This window comes from Esox lucius, chromosome 12 (assembly GCF_011004845.1).
Source record: "Esox lucius isolate fEsoLuc1 chromosome 12, fEsoLuc1.pri, whole genome shotgun sequence".
NCBI lineage: Eukaryota > Metazoa > Chordata > Actinopteri > Esociformes > Esocidae > Esox > Esox lucius.
In genome coordinates, this window is record NC_047580.1 from 28,991,626 (window position 1) to 29,011,918 (window position 20,293).

Genomic DNA, 20,293 nt, shown 5'->3' on the forward strand with positions numbered 1-20,293 from the left:
AAATAAATATCTTGAGAAGCTTGAGTCTCCATATTTGGTTGAGTTCTTGACCACCATGTCTTCTCAAAAAGCTTGTCCATTTCATGTGACATACAAACCTCCTCCTTTTTGGATTATAGGGGGTGAGTGTAAAAACATTTCAAAGTTTAAACGATTGAGATCCTTAAATAAAAAATAAATCCCTAACTTAGTGCATTTTTCTTTAGAAGTACCACAAACTGGCTCCAGTGCTAACCAAAAAATACAAAATGTCTAATACAGCTCTGGTGTAACTTCAGTGGGAGATACATTTCAGTTTTAGCATCTACAGTTGCTACACGTAGCTCTCCTGTAGCGGTAATTTTGGACAACCCTAGCAGTTCGAGCAAGCCTACTTGATCTTAGTCCTCCAGAAAAAAGCACCAACCACAGACTGTATAATCAATTACACAGTACTGTACATCTGAGAAATGGAAATCCTCACGTGTCTTGTCAATGCACCTTGAGGAGGGCGCGCAACAGTTGAAATGTCACTGCCGGTCGCAACGTTTGCCCGACACTTGACACAAATGTGTGAATCCTGCCTGTGACTGAACAGGTCTCTGATGGTGAACCTTTTTGACCTGATGCCTGGTGAGGGCTGGCGAGACTCGTTAGGCAGACCTTACAACAAGCCGTCCTTCGGTCTCACTATGTGGATTCTACCTCCAGAAAACCATTGTTTTTTCAAATGTTGATTTTGTGTGTGTGTGTGTGTGTGTGTGTGTGTGTCTGTCTGTGTCAGCGTTTGTGCTTGACTGAAGAACTGATTGAACCGGAGGCTACAAGCGCCTTCCCTGGGCTGTCTGCATTCACACCTGGCCAGGGGAGCGACGCCGAGCGCGGTAGCCGATGTGTGGTGATAAGATTCCAATTTCATGGACTACTGCCATGTGTCAAACATGTCTGCTTCAGTTAGAGTCACAGCCATCCAAGTCAGATTCAGGCTCTCTAATACCGCCCTGTCTCCTTCCTCGTGATCTGCATCGGCCCTTAATGAGGAACAGGACCGCGTTCGAGATGCTCTTGGTGGGGGGACTGACGGCGCGCTGGGCACAAATGGACGAACAGAACGCTGAGTGTGGTCTTTGCGATGAGGAAATGCTAAGCCGCGGACGTCACACATTGGCTTGGGCGATTTCGGACTTATAAAAGCTTTCTGTGTACGTATCCTTGACTGGACATTTGTTGGTCGTGTTTGTTCAGCTGGGCTGCATTTCGACCATTTGATCGCTTCAAGCGCGGTGTCACCCAGCAAATGTGATCACACCAAGCGTTTGCATTTTACCAGGGGAATTCGAGTGTATTGTTATGTAATTCTAATGATTGGTTTGGACTACCCTCTGGAGAGATCCCTACTAAATTAAATCGTTGTATAGACCTTTACTACGTTTGACAACTATTTGAATGGAAGTGATGTAATTTTAGAAAGTATATTACATAAAAAAAAAACTTTACCACATAAAACCTACTCTATAGCCAAATTCTCCCCACAGCCTTTGTTAACTTTTTTGGTTTCAGAAAAGTATTTATGACATGCAGTGAGGCTTTTATTTATGGCTTGTGGGGAGCTGCAATGATTGCTGAATCTACTGACGTGGTCCTGTTGTTGGTTTGTTTTGTGGGTTGTGTATTCTGTGCAGATGGGTCTGGATTGGTTTTACCTCTGCGAAAGGCAAAGTAGCGGAGTGTAACCTGCTCTGGATGCTCACTGTCCTTGCTACTGTGCTGTTGAGAGGTTATGTTGACAGCAACTTGTTAGGGCTGTAGGTTCCTCCGCATACACCGATCTTTTCCGATACACCTCACTTCCCTCACTCTTGCCCCTCCCACTTTACTGGCCATCCACAGGCTGCGACGGTGTGAAGCGCCTCATGGCGTTAGATCAGGTCAACTCCAAACTCCTTTGCCGTGCTCATGGTAATAAAAAGTCCCACAGCGGCTACAATGTTAGCCAGGGTATTGGCTAATTGCCTGACCGCTTACGGCTCAGTTGTTGTTTTCTATGCGCGTTCAACCACATTGAAAATGACTGTTAGGGATTACAATGGGCTTGAATGACCTGTGGATATTTTCTGGGAGCAAGAAGCCAGTTAATGCTGCTAGCCAACTGCTGTCAGAAACTGCAAGGCCACTGGTTTCTCTGCTCCTTCAGAACAATGGTAAGTGGCCATTCCTGTTGAACTGCTTTGAGCCCCCATTGGATATGTTTTGACGTGTGTGTGTGTTTCAAATGTGAATTTGAGGCCTCATATGTACACTTGTCTTTGAGTCCACCCCGAAACCATTGTAAATAATTTCACCGTTCTTGGTAACAAATTTTTCTGCATTTATTCTTGTGTAATAAAAAAAATATTGTCCCTGTTAATAAACCAAGAAATTAAAGTGTGTGTTTTGGTGCCCAAGTGTCCCCGTCAATTTACTGTAATAATAGGGTTACAAAATTCCAGATACTTTCACCAAATTAACTGCTTTTCCAGAAATTCTGATTCAAAATGGTTTCCTCCTGATTACAGAAATCTTCCAAAAATGAATTCTGTACTGTAATTTTGCAAGTTATGTACCACATAAACCACAGGGATAACAACTAGATCCTCAGCCCATCTCTGTTTCTTTCTGATGTCCCTGGTTTGGTTTTCATTGTTTCTTGCTTTGAAATAGTGCTTCTATAAACTTAGTAACAGAGAAATTGTAATTGCATACTTGGAGATGTTTTGCTTGTCCAGTTCCGTGATTGGAACTTGGTAGAACTGCACAAAACTCTTTGGGAGACTCTGGAACTTCCAAATTCCATATAATGGAGAGAGCTGGGAGGAGAGAAGTGAAATGTGATAGAAAACAGCCTCCTGGTTTTGGGGGTGGTTTAGCTCTTACTCTCCCGCAGAGAACTCCACCTCTCAGTAACCTCTGAGACACAACACACCCAGCAAGGACTGGGAAAAACTCTAAGTCAGTCATTTCATTAGTTAATTTCAGATTGTCATTTGAACTCTTTGTCTTTTAACACAGTGTAATAGAATCAAATCAACATCAGCAGGCTCAGGAATACAATGACAATGATATAATGCTGCTTGTTGTTCTACTTTGGTGAGCTCAGTGCTCGAACATTTTAGTCTGCTAAGTTAGTAAAAACATATGAGCTAGCTCTGTTAGTGTTCTGTATGGGTAGGGGGTCATCGCAAGCATTTGTTGGCCTCAAGGCACATTCTCACGAGTTGTAAAACCACAAACAATCTTGAAACTTGGGACTGATATATATCTACAGTTAAATAATGAATATGGGCTGAAGGTGCAATTTAATTTGAGGATATACACGTCTGTATTGGAGGAAGGGTTTAGGAAGTACAGCTCTGTAATATGAAGCCTTCTCTTTTTTTAAGAGACCTAAGGTAGTTGGACAATTGATTCAAAAGCTGTTTCATGGACAGGTGTGAGCTATTCCTTCATTTTGTCTTCATCAGTTATGCAGGTAAAACATCTGGAGTTGATTCCAGGTGTGGCGTTTACATTTGGAAGCTGTTGCTTTGAAACCACAACATGCGTCAAAGGAGGTCCCAATGCAAGTGAAACAGGCCATCAAACAGGCTGCAGTTTGGTACTTTCTGAGAAAAAAAGAACACACGGGTAAGCTCTGAATCACAAAAAGGCCTGGACGTCCACGGAAGACAGCAGTGGTGGATGATCTTAGGATCCTTTCCATGGTAAAGAAAAACCCCTTTACAACATCCAGCCAAGTGAAGAACACTTTCCAGGAGGCAGGCATATCATTATCCATGTCTACCATAAGGAGAAGACTTCACGAGAGCATATACAGAAGGTTCACCACAAGGTGCAAACCATCCATAAGCCTCAAGAATAGAAAGGCCAGATTAGACTTTGCCAAAAAACATCTAAAAAAGCCAGCCCAGTTCTGGAGCAGTATTTTTTGGACAGATGAAACTAAGATCAACCTGTATCAGAATGATGGGGAGAAAAAAGTATGGAGAAGGCTTGGAACGGCTCATGATCTGAAGCATACCACATCATCTGTACCATGGCTTTCAATGGCACTGGGTCACTAGTGTTTATTGATGATGTGACAGAAGACAGACGCAGCGAGATTAATTCTGAAGTGTATAGGGATAGATTGTCTGCTCAAATTAAGCCAAATTCAGCAACATTGGTTGAATGGCGCTTCACGTTACAGAAGGACAATGTGCGAAAGCAACCAAGAGGTTTTTTAAGGCAAAGAAGTGGAATGTTCTCCAATGGCCGAGTCAATCACCTGATCTCAACCCGATCGAGGATGCATTTCACTTTCTGAAGACAAAACTTAAGGCAGAAAGACCCGCGGACAAATAACAACTGAAGACAGCTGCAGTAAAGGCCTGTCAAAGCAAGACAAAGGAGAAAACCAAGCGTTAGGTGATGTCCATGTGTTCCAGACTTGAAGCAGTCATTGCCTGCAAAGGATTCTCGACAAAGTATTAAAAATGAACATTTTATTTATGATTGTGTTAATTTGTCCAATTATATTTGAGTCCCTGAAATGAGGGAACTGTGTATGAAAATGGTTGCAATTCCTAAACGTTTCATATGATATTTTTGTTCAACCCCTTGAATTTAAGCTGAAAGTCTGCACTTCAATTGCATCTCGGTTGTTTCATTTCAAATCCATTGAGGTGGCGTACAGAGCTAATATTATGAAAATTGTGTCAGTGTCCAAATATTTATGTACTTATAGAGATGTATACTGCACAATATACATTAATTTACCCTAAAAGAGTCCTAGGTGTTATACAGATACTCAGTCTACTGCACCCTGGAAGCTCAAAAATGATATTAAAACGTGTTAGAAATCAGCCTTTCGTACATTGGTTAAATATATTGCATACCCAGTCATCAAGGGAGAGAGTAATTCAGTTATTTATTTATTATTGCAGCATTTCATAGTCTATTGTTCATGACGTTACCAAAGAAACTTCCGGTTTTCCTCACCATTATAGACATCCCATACAGAATATGCACAAGCCCATTGGCTATTTACTGTTGTGGTTTAAATGAATATGACTTCCTGTGTATGGATAAACAGATGATCTTTTTTAATCTAAACATAATATGTTCATATACTTCAACACATGTCAGTCCCTCAGAAAACAGTAACACCTATTATTCTTTCAAATTCCAAAACACGCCCGTTCAGTCTACAAAGGAAACTGAAGTTTTAATTAGTGTATGGTTTATTAGCATCAGACATATTTGGGGTGGTTGATATTTCAAAGTGGGAGTCGTTTTTCTTCGACATGATCAAATGAAGAACCCAGATCTATATCTCTGGGAACTCCATGCCTGTTTGTATCTGTAGGCTGGTTCCAGAACTGTTTATGGTGCCGTGCCAATCCTAAAGTCACTGTCATGTCAAACAGTCTGACACTGATTGTAGGGTTCGGGCTGTACAGCTCAAGCAGATCTGGGATAAGACCAATTTAACAGCTCTGCTTATAGAACATTTACAAGATAAATACATTGTAGTCTAGAGATACTAGTCAGCGCACTCTGTACTCTCTGCATAGTCTCGATGTAGTTTTTTTTTATACAGTAACCGACAGACAGGCAGAGAATGACTGACCGATAGAGAGACGTACATAGAGACAGCCCGAGAGAGAGACACAACTTGAGATTGAGTGAGGGGGAGGGGGAGAGGGAGAGAGACAAAGCCATACACATGAAATCAATTAAAAGGTGCTGGAATGTGCTCTGAGGGTCTGGTTTGGATTTGTTGAGAGCGAGTTGGGACGAAGGGATGGCCACACTGATGGAGACTGTGTGTGTGTTAGTGAAAGTGGGTCAGTAATGTGCTGGGTCCCAGATGGGCTTGGTGTCTGTAGGCCTCCATCATTTGGCTGCCTGCTCTGCTGGTTGAATGGTGGCGGATCGGCCTCATTTCTAACACACTGTATCCTCCGCCATGATCTCTCTGTCATTTGGGTCCCTTTTCTGTCCACTCCCTCTCACTCCTGGCGGACTCTGTTTCTTTGCCTTTTTTTAAACCACTGACACACAAACACTCGCTGGGAGCTGAATGATTTAGCTGACTAGTTTCCTAGTCATACAGCCTTGAATTCTTTGATGGGAGGAGTTGATAATTGCCTTAGATGGGCCTTGTGCAATGTTGTCATATTGCTACGTTGTAAATGTACATATACAGCACTGACTAAGCACAAAAGAGCTAGTAGTCACTCATTAACATAAATAGAGACTGCACAATACCTGCCTACATGGGAGGTCATGAAAGACCAAAATTACTGGAACAATGTGCTCTGGACAAATTACTCAAAGGTGGAGATATTTTGCCGCAATTTCATATGCCTTGTTTTGCAAAAACATAACACTGCCTTTGAACAGAAGAACCTCAAACCAACCCTAAGCTGGAGTCCTAATCATAAAGTATGATTGCTGATTTACTATCATTTTGACATTTTATATAATAAAAAGTAAGAAGAAATTCACAAAGGGTCCTTGATTCTAGATCATCACTTCCACTTTTTGCTTCGAGAATGCTAGCAGGGCCCCAGGGGGAGCACAATTCTGGAGTACTCAGAGATGCTGGAATGTGTGAGTGAATGCAGGGCAGGGCACTTCTGGTGAGTAACACCGATCCAGACACAGACCCGCTCAGACAGACGTGTGAAAAGGCTTCAACTTCTCAGGTATTCCTTGGACAAATATTATGACAAATCTTACAAAGTGGGCCAGACTGACTGAGAACATTCTTCAGCTTCTAGGCTACTGAGAGGGAGCGAGGAGGAGCTGGGAGCCAGAGAGAGAGAGAGGCTCTGCATTCATATTGAATGCTAAATGCATTCTGCTGCTTTCTGTGGTCACCGCAACATGTAACAGTTTGTCGCTTAGGGAAATCCCTTTTGGAAGAAATTTGAATACTGGTTTGGAATTGGCTGTGATCTGTGGAATGTGGCCATTAAATAAATAGCAGGCTTAATATTGCAGCAACATAAATTTTGCATGCATGTCTTTTTAGTATACCAATTTAATATTTATTTATTATCGACTTACACCCTGTTCAAGTCTTGTATAACGTACATTTTAGGTGTTCTCAAATAAATTCTGGCCTTCCATGTAGACCTTTTTAAAAACTCCCCACCAACTCCTAATACATTAGGATTTCATGCTGAATGATCTCTCTGGGGTTGATTTTTGAAAGAAGTGCCTTGATTATATTTTTTTATTTTGCTGTATGCACCTCTTTTTTGTTTTTTGTGTAAACTGGATAATTAATTGCGGTGTTATTATTAGGCTAAGTAAATGCCTAAGGCACTAAAGTGTATCTGGACTGTCTCTCCAGGTGGAGAATGGCAGTCGTTGATCTATGGGCAGTTAAAACATCCTCACTTTGGTCTTTTTTTTTTGTGTGGCTCTTTGATCATTTGCAGTGCAGTATCCTGATGTGATCTTGTCACACACCATCCCAGATCACTCACTCGTTCTCAAACCATTTCCTCATCAGTTATAATTGTGATCCCGGGCACCAATCAATTAATCAGCCGTTCTGTTGTGGCTGCTTTACTTTTGGATCAAATTAGTGAGGTGAGAATGTATTACTTATCTGGGGTTTTCAGAAGTCTAATCCAAACCATCGCTGTATCATAGCCGTAGTACTGTGGTCATATATGTAACAATTTAATCAAGTCACCGCGGGCAGGAAAAGGGCATATTTTTTCCATTATTGCCAACTTTAGCTAGCGTCATGTCTTTTTAAATGCCCCTGATGTTTCCTTTTGGCTCCTGTAAATCCCAGGAGACCATGTAATGGCTTCATTCAACTCCAATCAGCTTAATACATTTAATTGATCAACCTCATGTCTCAGGTTGATGTTGCTGCTTCCAAAAAAATGCAAGGCAGCATTCTAGTCATGCCTTTAGGAAAATCAGCGCGGTTGTTTTGCGAGTGAAATAACTATACCCATCTCTGTGAGATATTTCAGTTCTGGGCTTTGAAAGAGGATGGCTGAGGGGGAAGCCAGAACCCCCAACTCACCCAAACCCCCATCCGAGCTCTTACCCCCCACCCCCACCAGAGCTCAACCACAACCCCCAATTACCCCTGATGGTTCTCCTCACTGTGCTGTGTGTCTGTTTACTGGTGTGTGTGTATGTTGTTCTGGTATGTAGAGCGTTGATAAAATTAGAACCCGCAATGTTTTATTTTCAGTCATGGGGAAAACAAGTGGCTGAGCTGAACACAGCTGCTTCAAGCTAGAGGTCTTTATTGGATCCCGTAATGAAAGTTCGTTATTAAGCTCTAACTTGAGAAGGAGTGGCAGACATGCAGAGAAGTCAAGTGAATGCTGAAATCATCGCTTTGTGTGACTAATAGCTACAGTCATGTAAATATTAAGTATTAAGTAAATATGGAAAGTTGTCAAATGTTTCAAAAGACCTATCCGAAGCCCTCAAAGATTATTGATGCCCATGAGTCTGGGATGGGTTACAAAAGCTACTTGCCAAGCAATTCAAAGTACATTCCCCTATCCAAAGTATTATGTACAGATGTAAATTCAAAATCACTGACAATCCACTGGTCTTCCCACTAAATTCAGCCTTTGAGCTGGCTGGGAGATGTTCATAGAAGTCTCTATGAATCCCAGTGCAACCTCAAGGAATCTAGAGGCCCCTCTTGCCACAATCAGTGTCAAAGTGCATGATTCACTGTCAGAAAGAGACTGCACAATATCTGCCTACATGGGAGGTCATGAAAGAAAAAGCCTCTGCTCTCCAAAGTAAATTTTAAGATGCAACTGATTTTTGCCTGACAACACCTGGATAAAGACCAAAATTACTGGAACAATGTGCTCTGGACAAATGACTCAATGGTGGAGATATTTTGCGGCAATTTCATATGCCTTATTTGGCAAAACAAAACACTGCCTTTGAACAGAAGAACCTCATACCAACCCTAATCATGGAGGCGGCGGAATTATGGTTTGGGGCTGCTTTGCTCTGTATGGGCCTCACCAAATTGCCACAACTGAGTCAACCATGAATTCTATATTGTATTGAGAATTCTTGAGGAGATTGTGAGGGAGTATCTCAGTCAAATTGCTGAAGCAGAACTTAACATGGATCTTGAAACAGGACAATGATCCAAAACACACAAGTAAAGATTGTCAAAAAGAAGAAATGGAGAGTTATGAAATGGCCAAGTCAAAGCTCTCAGTCCTATCAAAATGCTGTGCGGGGAGTTTAAGTAGGCCGTGCATGCAGTAAAGCCCTGAAACATGACACAGTTGAAGCAGTACTGAAAAAAAGAGTGGGCATAAATTCCTCTCTCGTTTTTTTCTTTCTCTCACCTACTCTACTGCTTTCTCTTACTCATTCCAACCCACCTTTCTGCAAACCAGTGTGGCTTGAGGTTCCAACCAGGTGCTTGTCATTTACAGCCTTGTTTTTAATAATGGGTGATTTTCATCTGGATTGTTTAATGCAGGCTTCTGCCAGAATGAATGACATTTGCAATGAGGTCATTCTGACCCATTTGTGGACTTCAGTTAATGATGCCTGCTATAGGATTCTCAGTGAGGTCTAACTATTCTCTCTTTGTCTCAAGATTTTACAGGTTCACTGTTCACAACAGAGTAGTTTTGAACTGAGCATTGTGTATGATGAACTTAAAACATCAGTTGTTTTTAATAAGACATCTGCGTTTAATGTTTTGTTATATACATATATCAGAATAATAAAAGTAGAAATCCACAAATTAATCTATAATCAAGCAGTGTTTAGTTGTAGCCCTACAGTGAACCATGGTTTGACATAAAATTGAGAAATATGCTTTTTGTAGTTTTTTTTCATTCTACTAGTGGTGTTTCTTCTATGGTTGACTCCTGAATTTTCTGATGTTTATAAAGCCAGAAAACAAAATAAGGTAAGAAAACATTCAGTCAATGATTGGAAAAAACATGGCATTCAACGCTTGTCTCATTTGCAATTAAACTAAACTATCCAATCTGGTGCTCTCATGCTGTATTTCATTGCATTAACCTTAAATACTGGACTCAGATATTCTGGAAGTTACTGCTGGAGCAATTTGTAAATAAACAATTTTAAAAATGCTGCTCTCTAACATATATAGATGCCCGCCACACTTTTTCCTACAAGATATAACGAGGTGTCCTAAAACTGTCACAAGAGATACAGTAAATGGCAGAGTGATATACAGCATCCAGTGTTTTAAAAGGGGACGTTGCTGTGTTCATATCATTTATATCTCCGTAACCTAAACCAGACATGTGACAAGGATCATTTATTTTCTACTATCACAATACAGACAGGCTTTAAAAATAAACCAATGTAGATCTTCAGCTTCTTTACTAGTTCAGCAAAAGGGTTTTTAATTAATGACCTGATACTGATCAGCTGAATCAAAGACCTTGGATAGGTCTATAAACAAAGGTACACAATTCAGTTTTTCAAATGTAATTTACAACCAATGAACAATACGGCCTAAAACCTGATTGATGTACATTGATATTCCCGTTCTTAGACAGAGGAGAGCATAGATGAACATTCACCAGTTTTTCAAAGACCTTTTCTAGACAAAACATTTTAGAAATTGGGCAACAGTTAAGGTTACTGATCACTCTTAGGGAATGAAAGCTTATAAACAGGTTGTGACTCCCAATGTTTGACCCCTGAGACCAATTGTAGGCCAATGTTTGACTCTTGAGACCAGTCTTACATTTTGAATGATGGGTTATAGAGCATGTGATGAGTGGTGCTTAGTACTTAAGCGGCCCTGGATCCAACTCGTTGGTTTTGTTTTTTTCTGTGTCTATAACTAGCAGGATATCAAGGACTTGTTTAACTGTGAATTGCTGAATAGAAAAACCTATTATTGGCACACAAAAAAGAATGATCAGCATTTAACCCTAAATCACAAGAAGTAGCCCAAAATGTACTTTCTGAAACATAACCTGCTGAGATGAATGGTAGCCAATTTAAATTCAAAACAGTCACTTTTTTATCACAATGGGGCCAGAGCCTGACGTTATTGGTTGTTGCAGAGAAGCTGGAAATTTCCAGAACTTAGCTGGGTTTCGTTTGTAGCCAGACAGAGTTTACAACATAGTCCATTTTAGCATTTGGACCTGTCCTTGACAGTAAATGAGTGATGAGATGAATGCTAAGTGCCATTACTCTCTCTTAATCGTTTCAGATATCATGGTGTTGTTAATGTATTAAAGGTGTCTGGCATTTCATCTGCATGAAACCGGTCGTTTCTAATCGTATTTATAAAAAACATGAGTCACGCCATTTTATTCCACACACACACACACAAACACACAAACTCCTTTCCTTGGTTCTTCAGCCTAAATCCCTTAGCCTGACAGTTTACAGAGAACGTGACTGCAATGATACACTGCCCTTATACTCTCTTGTGATTACAGTCACACCCCCGTGCAGTGCAGCCCCCCCCCTCCCCCAAACACCTCTCTGCCTGCCAAGTGAAGTGCAGGGGGGGGGGGCAAGGGGATGAAACGATACATAGAAATAGGGAATGAGAGAGAGAGGTAGGTCACCCAGGGCGAGAGAGGAGAGAGTACCCAGTCCCTGCAGAGAATCACAATGAGATAACTTGGCTTTGCTGTATATGTGTGTGTGTGTGTGTGTTGTGTGAGAGACTCTGCTCTTTCCTTTAGTTTCCACAACAACAAGTACAGTAACAATTACATCCCAACATAAGTTGATATACGACCAATACACTACTGTCCTATGAATCCCCACTGTAACGTGGGAAAGCACTGGAACAGACTGTTTGCTGGAACTCACCATAACTGAAACAGACTGTTAGTACTTTAACTGACTATATCACCGACTGTTAGCATTGGAACTGACTATATTACTGACTTTGTTAATACTGGAATTGACTGTATCACTGACTGTCAGTCCTGGAACTGTCTTTTAGTACTGGAACAGACTGTCTTTTAGTACTGGAACTGTCTTTTAGTACTGGAACTGTCTTTTAGTACTGGAACTGTCTTTTAGTACTGGAACTGTCTTTTAGTACTGGAACTGTCTTTTAGTACTGGAACAGACTGTCAGTACTGGAACAGACTGTCAGTACTGGAACTGTCTTTTAGTCCTGGAACAGACTGTCAGTACTGCAACTGTCTTTTAGTACTGGAACAGACTGTCAGTACTGGAAGTACGGGTACTGACTGTTAATACTCAAACTTGACTTACTGAAATTGTTGTTACTGGAACTGATTAGAACTGTAATGGTTATTTACTCTTGAGTTTCTTTACCCATTGTTTTTTACTGGTTGTAATCAGACAGAAAATATATAATTTTCATCTAGTCAATACATCAGGTTAGTTCTCTGCTACCTCACCTCTGACCAAATGCTGTTGGAGGTGGTGCTGGAGGACTAGTTGTGAACTGGTCTATTTATCAAATCAAGGCCGTGAGCAGAAAATACGGACATGGCTCTGAATATGTAGCTATCTGTCCATCCCCTGTTATTCATGGTAAGAGTATTGGTGTTAACCTCGTCCTGGCAAAACGTTCACTCGCACCCTGGTACTATAACGCCCACCAGTCATCTCCAGCTTCATTGGCTGGTACTATAACTCCCACCCAGTCGTCTCCAGTTTCGTTAACTCATTATTCCTTTCTCCTCTACTCCCTGTAACTAGAAGATTGTGAAGTGCTATCTGCTTAAACGTATGCGATTGTCCTGTAAGTCGCTCTGGATAACAGCATTAACTAAAAGACCAAAATGTAAATGTAATGACTCACAAGCGGAGTCACTGCCAACAGCATTCAGCTCTGCCTCCCAGCAGGACCTCCCCTCCTCCACTCCCCCAGCCTCCTCCTCTTTAGTGTGAATACCAATGTCACTGAGTGAAAGGCAGGAACCAGAGACAATGAGGAAACGCAGTCAGCCGGCTTCAGTCTGCCAAACTAGCATCTTTTTCATGTAAGACCTGGCTGTCAGCAGGAAACCAGGCTGCTCGCCTCAGGATCTGGGATGGAATGTTCCAGGCTCATGGAAATACTGTATTTCTTAAAGGCTGTAGCCCAGGAAACACGCACGCACACACACACACACACACACACACACACACACACACACACACACACACACACACACACACACTGTAACTTGGGGGACCATGCTAGGGTCAACACAAGTTCACACAAGCCTGCTCTTTATGACCCACCATAGGGAGTGCGACACCCCATTCAGAAAACATATGCTTTGACGAACTCACTCACTCCAAACACTGGTGCCTTTAAGAGTTGGTTAGGATTTGGTTTATTTCCGGTCACTTCTCTTCCCCAGACCAAGCTTGTTTTCCCTTTGCTTTTTATTACCTCTTAGGTGTTTATCAATGTAACCGACCGAAGCTGAGGCTTTTCCACGTCTACCGCCTCTCTTTCACGACCAAAACTGAGCGTTCTCTTGTTCTCTCTGACCCCTGGGGAAGACGCCTAGTGTGGTACTTCTGACCTTCTGAGCTGTGTACTGTATGTCCGCAGAGGTTGTTGAGGTTGGTGTACCGTACGGTAGCATCACAGTGTAGCCCTGATGGCCCGCTAGCTTCGTCTGGTACTACCACTCCACTGACACGCTCAAACCTAGGCCTGGGTTCAAATAAGAGCCTGTATCATTCTAGTACTCTGGCTGGCCTGCTTTGAGCACCCCTCGTCTCAGTGGCACCGAACAAACTGTTCCAAATTTTGCAACCCCTCCCAGCTGACACTTTGGGCAGCCTCATTTAAACTGAGCGTTGTTGAAAGAGAAGGAACTGGAGTTGAACCCAGGTCTGGATAGAGCCAGCCACATGGAAGGAAAACCTCGTACAGCTTCACTTTAATTACGCCAGTCTGTGTGAGTCTTTGTAGTACCACAGTATCAACCTTCCTGCCAACACTAACTATATGTTTTGAAAACTAAGTGCTGTCCTGACCCGAGAACTATATCCAGTAACGGTCCCCTAGCCTACTTCATGTTTTGTTCAAGTTGAGCCAATTAATGTGCAGGTATGAATGCTTTCAAAGACAACGCACCTGACTACCTATTGATTGTACATTCATAAGATCTCTGCTGAGAAAACACACTCCAGGAAGAACCTAAGGAACTGTGTGAGAAATGTCAGTAGTAACATAGACCGTTTTGTACTTTCCAGCTCCCAAGACGTGCAGTCCGAAGCAGTTTGTGTGCAAGGACCAGGTAACATGTATCTCTAAGGGATGGCGCTGTGACGGAGAGAAGGACTGTCCGGATGGGTCAGATGAGTCGCCTGATATCTGTAAGTAATGTTAGCCTAGCTGCTTGTCTCCTGATCTGTTCATCACAATGGTCAGCTAGCCTTTAAAAATGTAGTGTGAACTTTGTTTTTACGTGCAAGGTAACAAACACTGGATGGGACCAACAGAGTTGAACCACAAAATTAGGACATAACATTTTTCTTTGTAGGGCTCTTCTAGAAAAAAACTCCAGGATTTTAGGATGTCCCTCGTCTTGACAGGTTGTTCAAAAGCTTCTGCAGAACCAGGTATCTGTGGTAGGTGTCCTTGGGGGATGTTGTATTCTACTAGAGGACATCTCGTTTGGATGTTACGCTAGCGTTTTGTCAGTCTCTGCAGTGCTTCCCATTTAGCCCGTCCACTGATGATAGACGGTACGAACCATGTTGTCCCTTTCTTAGCGCTCTCTGTAGCACCATATCATTAGGGCAGTGAAGAGATGACGCCCTTCTGCAGCCACTGCAACGTCGGCTCAGGTTCTGCTACTCTGTCTCTTTGTGACACTGGTTCAGCTTCTGTTCCGTGTGGCCCGTCTGACTGGCTTCGGCTGGTTGGTGTAGCCTGCTGAGTTATAGCCCTCTCTAATGATGTCCTGTTGTTTAGTCTGGCGGTTCAGAGGGATGTGTCTGCTCACGTCTGAGAGGCTCGTCCTAGGCAAGACACTCAACATCTGACAGCCACCCTCTCCATCTCTTCACCCAGACGTTCTTCAGTGCTTATGGGCTGTCTGGGTTTGAATGCTTGGTATGGAGGTGTTTATAATCGTGACTAATTGTGTGTGTGTGTGTGTGCGTGCATGGCGGCTCCATATACCAACCGTGTTGGGCGCCACACCTCTGTCTGTCATGGCCCGAACACCCTCTGGCGTGATCAGACGGAGTGGCTGACTCCTGTTTTCATTCTGGAGACAAACGCCCTGAGGTACTCCCAGATGATCCTTTTAGATGGGCCTTTTGGATTTTATGGTTACGAAATAGTTCTGTGCGATAAATCATCCCGTGTTGTTGGATAAACACAACGTTAATGGTGATGTCGAAATGGAAAGCAAAGTTTACATTGCTGTGTAAACCAATTGTTTCCCGTTCATGGATGGGTCACCAACTTCTCAGTTGAGTAATTCTGTTGTCTCGCCTGATTCCAGGTCTAATTATGCTGTTTTGCCATCTTTTTTGGTGAAAGGCATTACTGTAACCATAGATGGGTGGCACAGCAGTAAGAACACATGGGAAACTAGGCTAGTTTTAGCTCATTTCCCTATTTGGATGTGTCTTCTCTGGCAGTTCGATGACCGCAGTGACACCACAGACCAACTAATTTTGGTTGCCTCAGTCTAAGTCAATGTGTTGACTGGAGATAAAACTAGAGAAAGAGCCGTTAAACTCTGTAAAATTCTCTGTCTTCCACTTCCTGTCTATGCATTAGGGTGAGGTTGTCTGTATTTCTGGGACAAGCTAAATACTGATACCGTTAGAAACCATTTCTTATTTGCCATCCATAAATGGAACACAGAGGAGGAAAAAGAAGAGTAGCAGGTTTCTCCATTTCCCCCTTTCTCTGAAGGACTCTTTAATAAGGTGTAGCCAGGATGACACTCCTTCTGTGACTCCCTGTCCTCGTCTAGACACAATCGCTCTCCCTCTCTCTCTCTCTCTCCTTTCCTCCTTGTCATGTCTAGACATTCTCCTTCTCCAACTCTGCCCTCCATCATTCTTCATGCCAAACTATAACATTCTCAGACATCGCTTTCGTGAATCAATCAACTATCTTGCAACAGTTCATCTTGCACATTCTCATTTAGTTAATGTTAGCCCTGGCTTTCACAGAGTTATTGGACATTTTATTTTATGTGAGTTAGATATTTAAATACTTAAGCGAGAAAATGGGGATCATCTTGTAGACACTCCAGAATTATCAGCCCCGTTGGTAAAGATGAGTAAAAAAAAAAGGCTATGAAGAAATGGGATTGCCATTGAAATATATATTTAAAACATATCTATAATTTATTTTGATGAAATTTTTTCTCAACTAAAGAGTTGGATTTTTTCATAGCCTTTTTGCTCATCATTACCAAGCATTCCAGTAATTCTGGAAGTTACTGCAAATCTGTTTTCATGAAGACCTTTATAGAGGTAATGTGATTCTGATGGTGTTGTTCAAATGTTACGTGCAATAGATACATTTTTCAATAGAAACTGTAGCATAAAGCTTCATTATCTGTGGCGCATCAACATTACCAGTGTGCAATTTCATTTAAATTCTGACTGAACAGTAGTGACTGTGTTAAGGGTTTAATTGACCAGAACAGATCTTGATGTTTTGCTGGTGGCTGGAAAGTTGCTCTCTCCACAGTCCTTTTCAGCTAGATGAAACACTGCTTTGTCTGTGGACAAATTACATAAGTAGTATGGAAATTTCACCCACATCAATTTGCTTGTTATCTGAAATATTTAATATGCTTGTTAAGCTCTTTTACAATTCATCTCACTCTTTGAGCAGGTTCCGAACCCAGGTATGTCCAGTCGGACATTTCCCCGTTTTTCTTTTCTCATGAAGGATGAAAGGCAATAGGTCCTAGAGGCTGTAAGCAAGGAGGCCTATCTCCTTCGACGACCACTTCAACACCATATGGAGTTGAGGTGACAGAACCCCCGGCCCTACTGTACTATCCCTCATAGAACAACACAGAACACAGAGTCCAACTACAGCCCCAGAACCCAGCAAAACAGTACAGCCCCAGAACCCAGCAAAACAGTGCAGCCCCAGAACCCAGCAAAACAGTGCAGCCCCAGAACCAAGCAAAACAGTGCAGCCCCAGAACCAAGCAAAACAGTGCAGCCCCAGAACCCAGCAGCCCCAGAATTTAGCAAAACAGTGCATCCCCAGAACTAAGCAAAACAGTGCAGCCCCAGAACCCAGCAGCCCCAGAACTCAGCAAAACAGTGCAGCCCCAGAACTCAGCAAAACAGTGCAGCCCCAGAACCCAGCAAAACAGTACAGCCCTAGAACCCAGCAAAAGAGTCCCTGATGCCAGCAAAAGAGTACAGTTGCTGAAGGCAGCAAAATGGCACCAACAATCACATATCAGCATAGAGGTCACTGGAGCTAAGCCGTGGGATGACTCCCTTCCCATGGTAGGCTTCAGACCAAGACACATATAACCACATATCAACCACAAAACAACCTGGAACACGAGTTTCCAAACTTGTTTGGCCTGTGATCTGTTTTCCCTCTCCCTCTCTCTCCCTCTCCTTCCCCATCTTTTTTCTCTCTCCCTCAGCTGACCAGGACACATCACCACAGTAACGGTTGTTTCCCAACAAGTCCAACAGCCTCCTACGGAAAAAGCCAATGTGTAAACAAGCCCTTGTGTTTGTATTTAGGGAGTTCAAGGTGTTCCTTGTTGGTTCCAAAAGGGGATAGTTTAGTTGGCCACTGAATCGAAGGTCTTCCTCTGTCTTTACACATGTATGCACTAATCAGAAACCTGGCAGTCCACACAGAACTTTAGTTCAGAAGTCAGGGGAGGCAAACAAAACCCTTTTCTTTCCCAATCGTATCATTTTGACGTGCCTGACCAAAGTGTATTTGTCCATGTTGTCCGGAATCGTGGTACTGTAATTACAGGATTTTTCACGTGTTAAAGTTCGCTACTCTCTAGCGGAGTTGGTCCCAAAGAAGGTTGAGTTCACACACACTATATTTTTCTCAGATTTTCTCTTTCTCACGTTTGCTCGTTCTCACGCTCTTACTCCCCATGTCACTCTCCCTTTCTATCCCCTCCTCCTTTCTTCCCTGTCAGACGCCATGTCCCACTGTCATTTCTGTCATTCACCTGAAGTCCAAAAAAAATGTGTTCACCGGCTAATAAGTGGCTTCTGATCTGCTGTCTCTTGATCTGTTTCACTCAGAGCGGTGAAACCTGGCGTATTCAGGGATTCAGGACTTGTTAACACACGCAATATTGCAGAGACCACTCGCCTTGGTAATGACTTAATGTGGGGTAATGTGGCTTGGTAATGACTTAATGTGGGGTAATGTGGCTTGGTAATGACTTAATGTGGGGTAATGTGGTGCCCTGCTATATGAATCCCGCATTTACGAATTCCATTGATTCGCCCAAGGCAAGTGCTATACTATCAACCGAAATATTCCAGTCACATTTTGGCATACGGGTATGCTGCATCTCCAGTGGGGAAAGGCATGTTTACTGTTGCTTTGTTCTATGTTCTCTGTACAAGCTCACCCAGCTGCTGTACTCTAAGTGAATGTAAATCAGACTTTGTGAAAGGTCAGGCAGGGCCGGCTGCCAATATGACCCTAGCTTATTTCTTAAAGTACATCGATACCGGCCACTCCCCACAGTGTAAAAGAATAGAAATAAAGTCACACGAGAAAGTGTAACTGCCTCTCTGTGTGTCTATCACCTGACCAATATTAGCCCAGTCACCTGGACCCACATCTAACATATTGTTTGTCTTAACATATTCTGGTCTTATAAAACCTTTACAGAATACCACATGAATAACTAAATACCCATTCATGTTGTAAATATCAAAATGTACTGTATGTGCAATAATAGTTCAGTAAATTGGAATCCAGTAACATCAGTCATGAGTTGGTGTGTAAGTGTGAGTGAGTGAATGAATGCATGCGTGGGACTGATAGAGTTCAGTTGTATGATGCGCTGTGGCTGGGAACATGTTCATCCGTTTGCGTTGTCTTGACGACCTCCATGGTGATTATCATATACCCACGGGACAGGCAGGTCTGGGATCAGCTAAACGGACGGGGAACCGTTGGTTCCAAAAGCGGCCCAGTACGTGGGCAACACCGCCATGGATTTAACTGGCCGCTAGCAGGCTCCCTCCCAAGTGAATGGCGCCCGGCAGGTTTACCAACACCAGTAACCGACAGGATGAATGTGTCTGCAGGCACTGTAGGGTTTCGGTTGGTGTGGGGAACATCATCCCACTTTGATCCACACCACCCCGGGCCATCTGGACAAAAACAAAACCGTGCTGCCAGAAAACAACAGCGCTCCTCTGCTGGTTTCTCTGCCCGTCTGTCTGTTTCCCTTTGTCTGTCTGTCTTTCTATGTATCTGTCTGCATTTTTTAATTGCCGTTATTGTCTTTCCTCGGTCCATTCACTCACTCTGTAATTATCAGCCAGAGGGGCGCTCGGACAGAGGGGGCCCGGGCCGACCCGGGTTGAATTAGTGTTTGTTTTCTTCCAAAAATGTTTGACTGATTTTAATTTAAAGGGCTTTATTGGAATGGGTAATTTTTGTTCACATTGCCAAAGCAAGTGGAAGATAAAAAAAGAGTCAGTGAAAATACGTAAGTGGGAAAAAAAATATCTCACTTAACGTTACACACAAATGTTTCAAATGGATCAAGGCATTTTAATTGTTCTATTATTTGACGTGATCCCTCCCTCCAAAAGCCTCAGTGCTCCCAACGTGTGCTGGCCTGTGTGGCCAGGTGGGACCCTATCGCCACTCTCTGTCCCCTTCTCTTCCTGGGCCCCAGCATGCAGTGCAAAGCCATGGGACTCCTGTTGTTTTTAAAAAGGAGTCCCGCCTTCCTTTAGCCCATTTCCACTTCAGCTCGGTCGGTGTGCAGGAACTGGTCTAGAATGATGCCAATCTTGAGGACTGAACAATGTAAATGCCAGTGACCGTCGTGTTTCTGACTGTACCTTCGCGATCCTTACAACAGGCATTTGTTTAAAAAAAAAACATTTAAATAGACATAGTTCACCCGAATTCCAGAATTAGATATTGGCTTTCTTCCCATGCTCATGTTTTTGGACTGAAGCTTCAGTCAGTGCTTCGCTTCCCTGGCACTTTCAAAAAACGCAAAAATAAAGTCTGTTGCAGATCCTTTAATAATTGGTCTCGTCCTTTTTAGATGTTTGTAGCAGAACTTGACCTAATGGGTCTGGTTTCTCTTCTGATGCACAG

At 42.7% G+C, this 20,293-nt stretch overlaps 1 protein-coding gene across 3 annotated transcripts in view; it reads left to right on the forward strand.

The window, feature by feature from the left end:
- Nucleotides 1-20,293, forward strand: part of lrp1ab (low density lipoprotein receptor-related protein 1Ab) — a 105,611-nt gene that overhangs the window by 6,964 nt on the left and 78,354 nt on the right. For all 3 annotated transcript variants that reach the window (XM_034295824.1, XM_034295825.1, XM_034295826.1), the window contains exon 2: nucleotides 14,209-14,331. In XM_034295824.1, coding sequence (XP_034151715.1) covers nucleotides 14,209-14,331 — 123 coding nt within the window. The remainder of the gene's footprint in view (nucleotides 1-14,208; nucleotides 14,332-20,293) is intronic.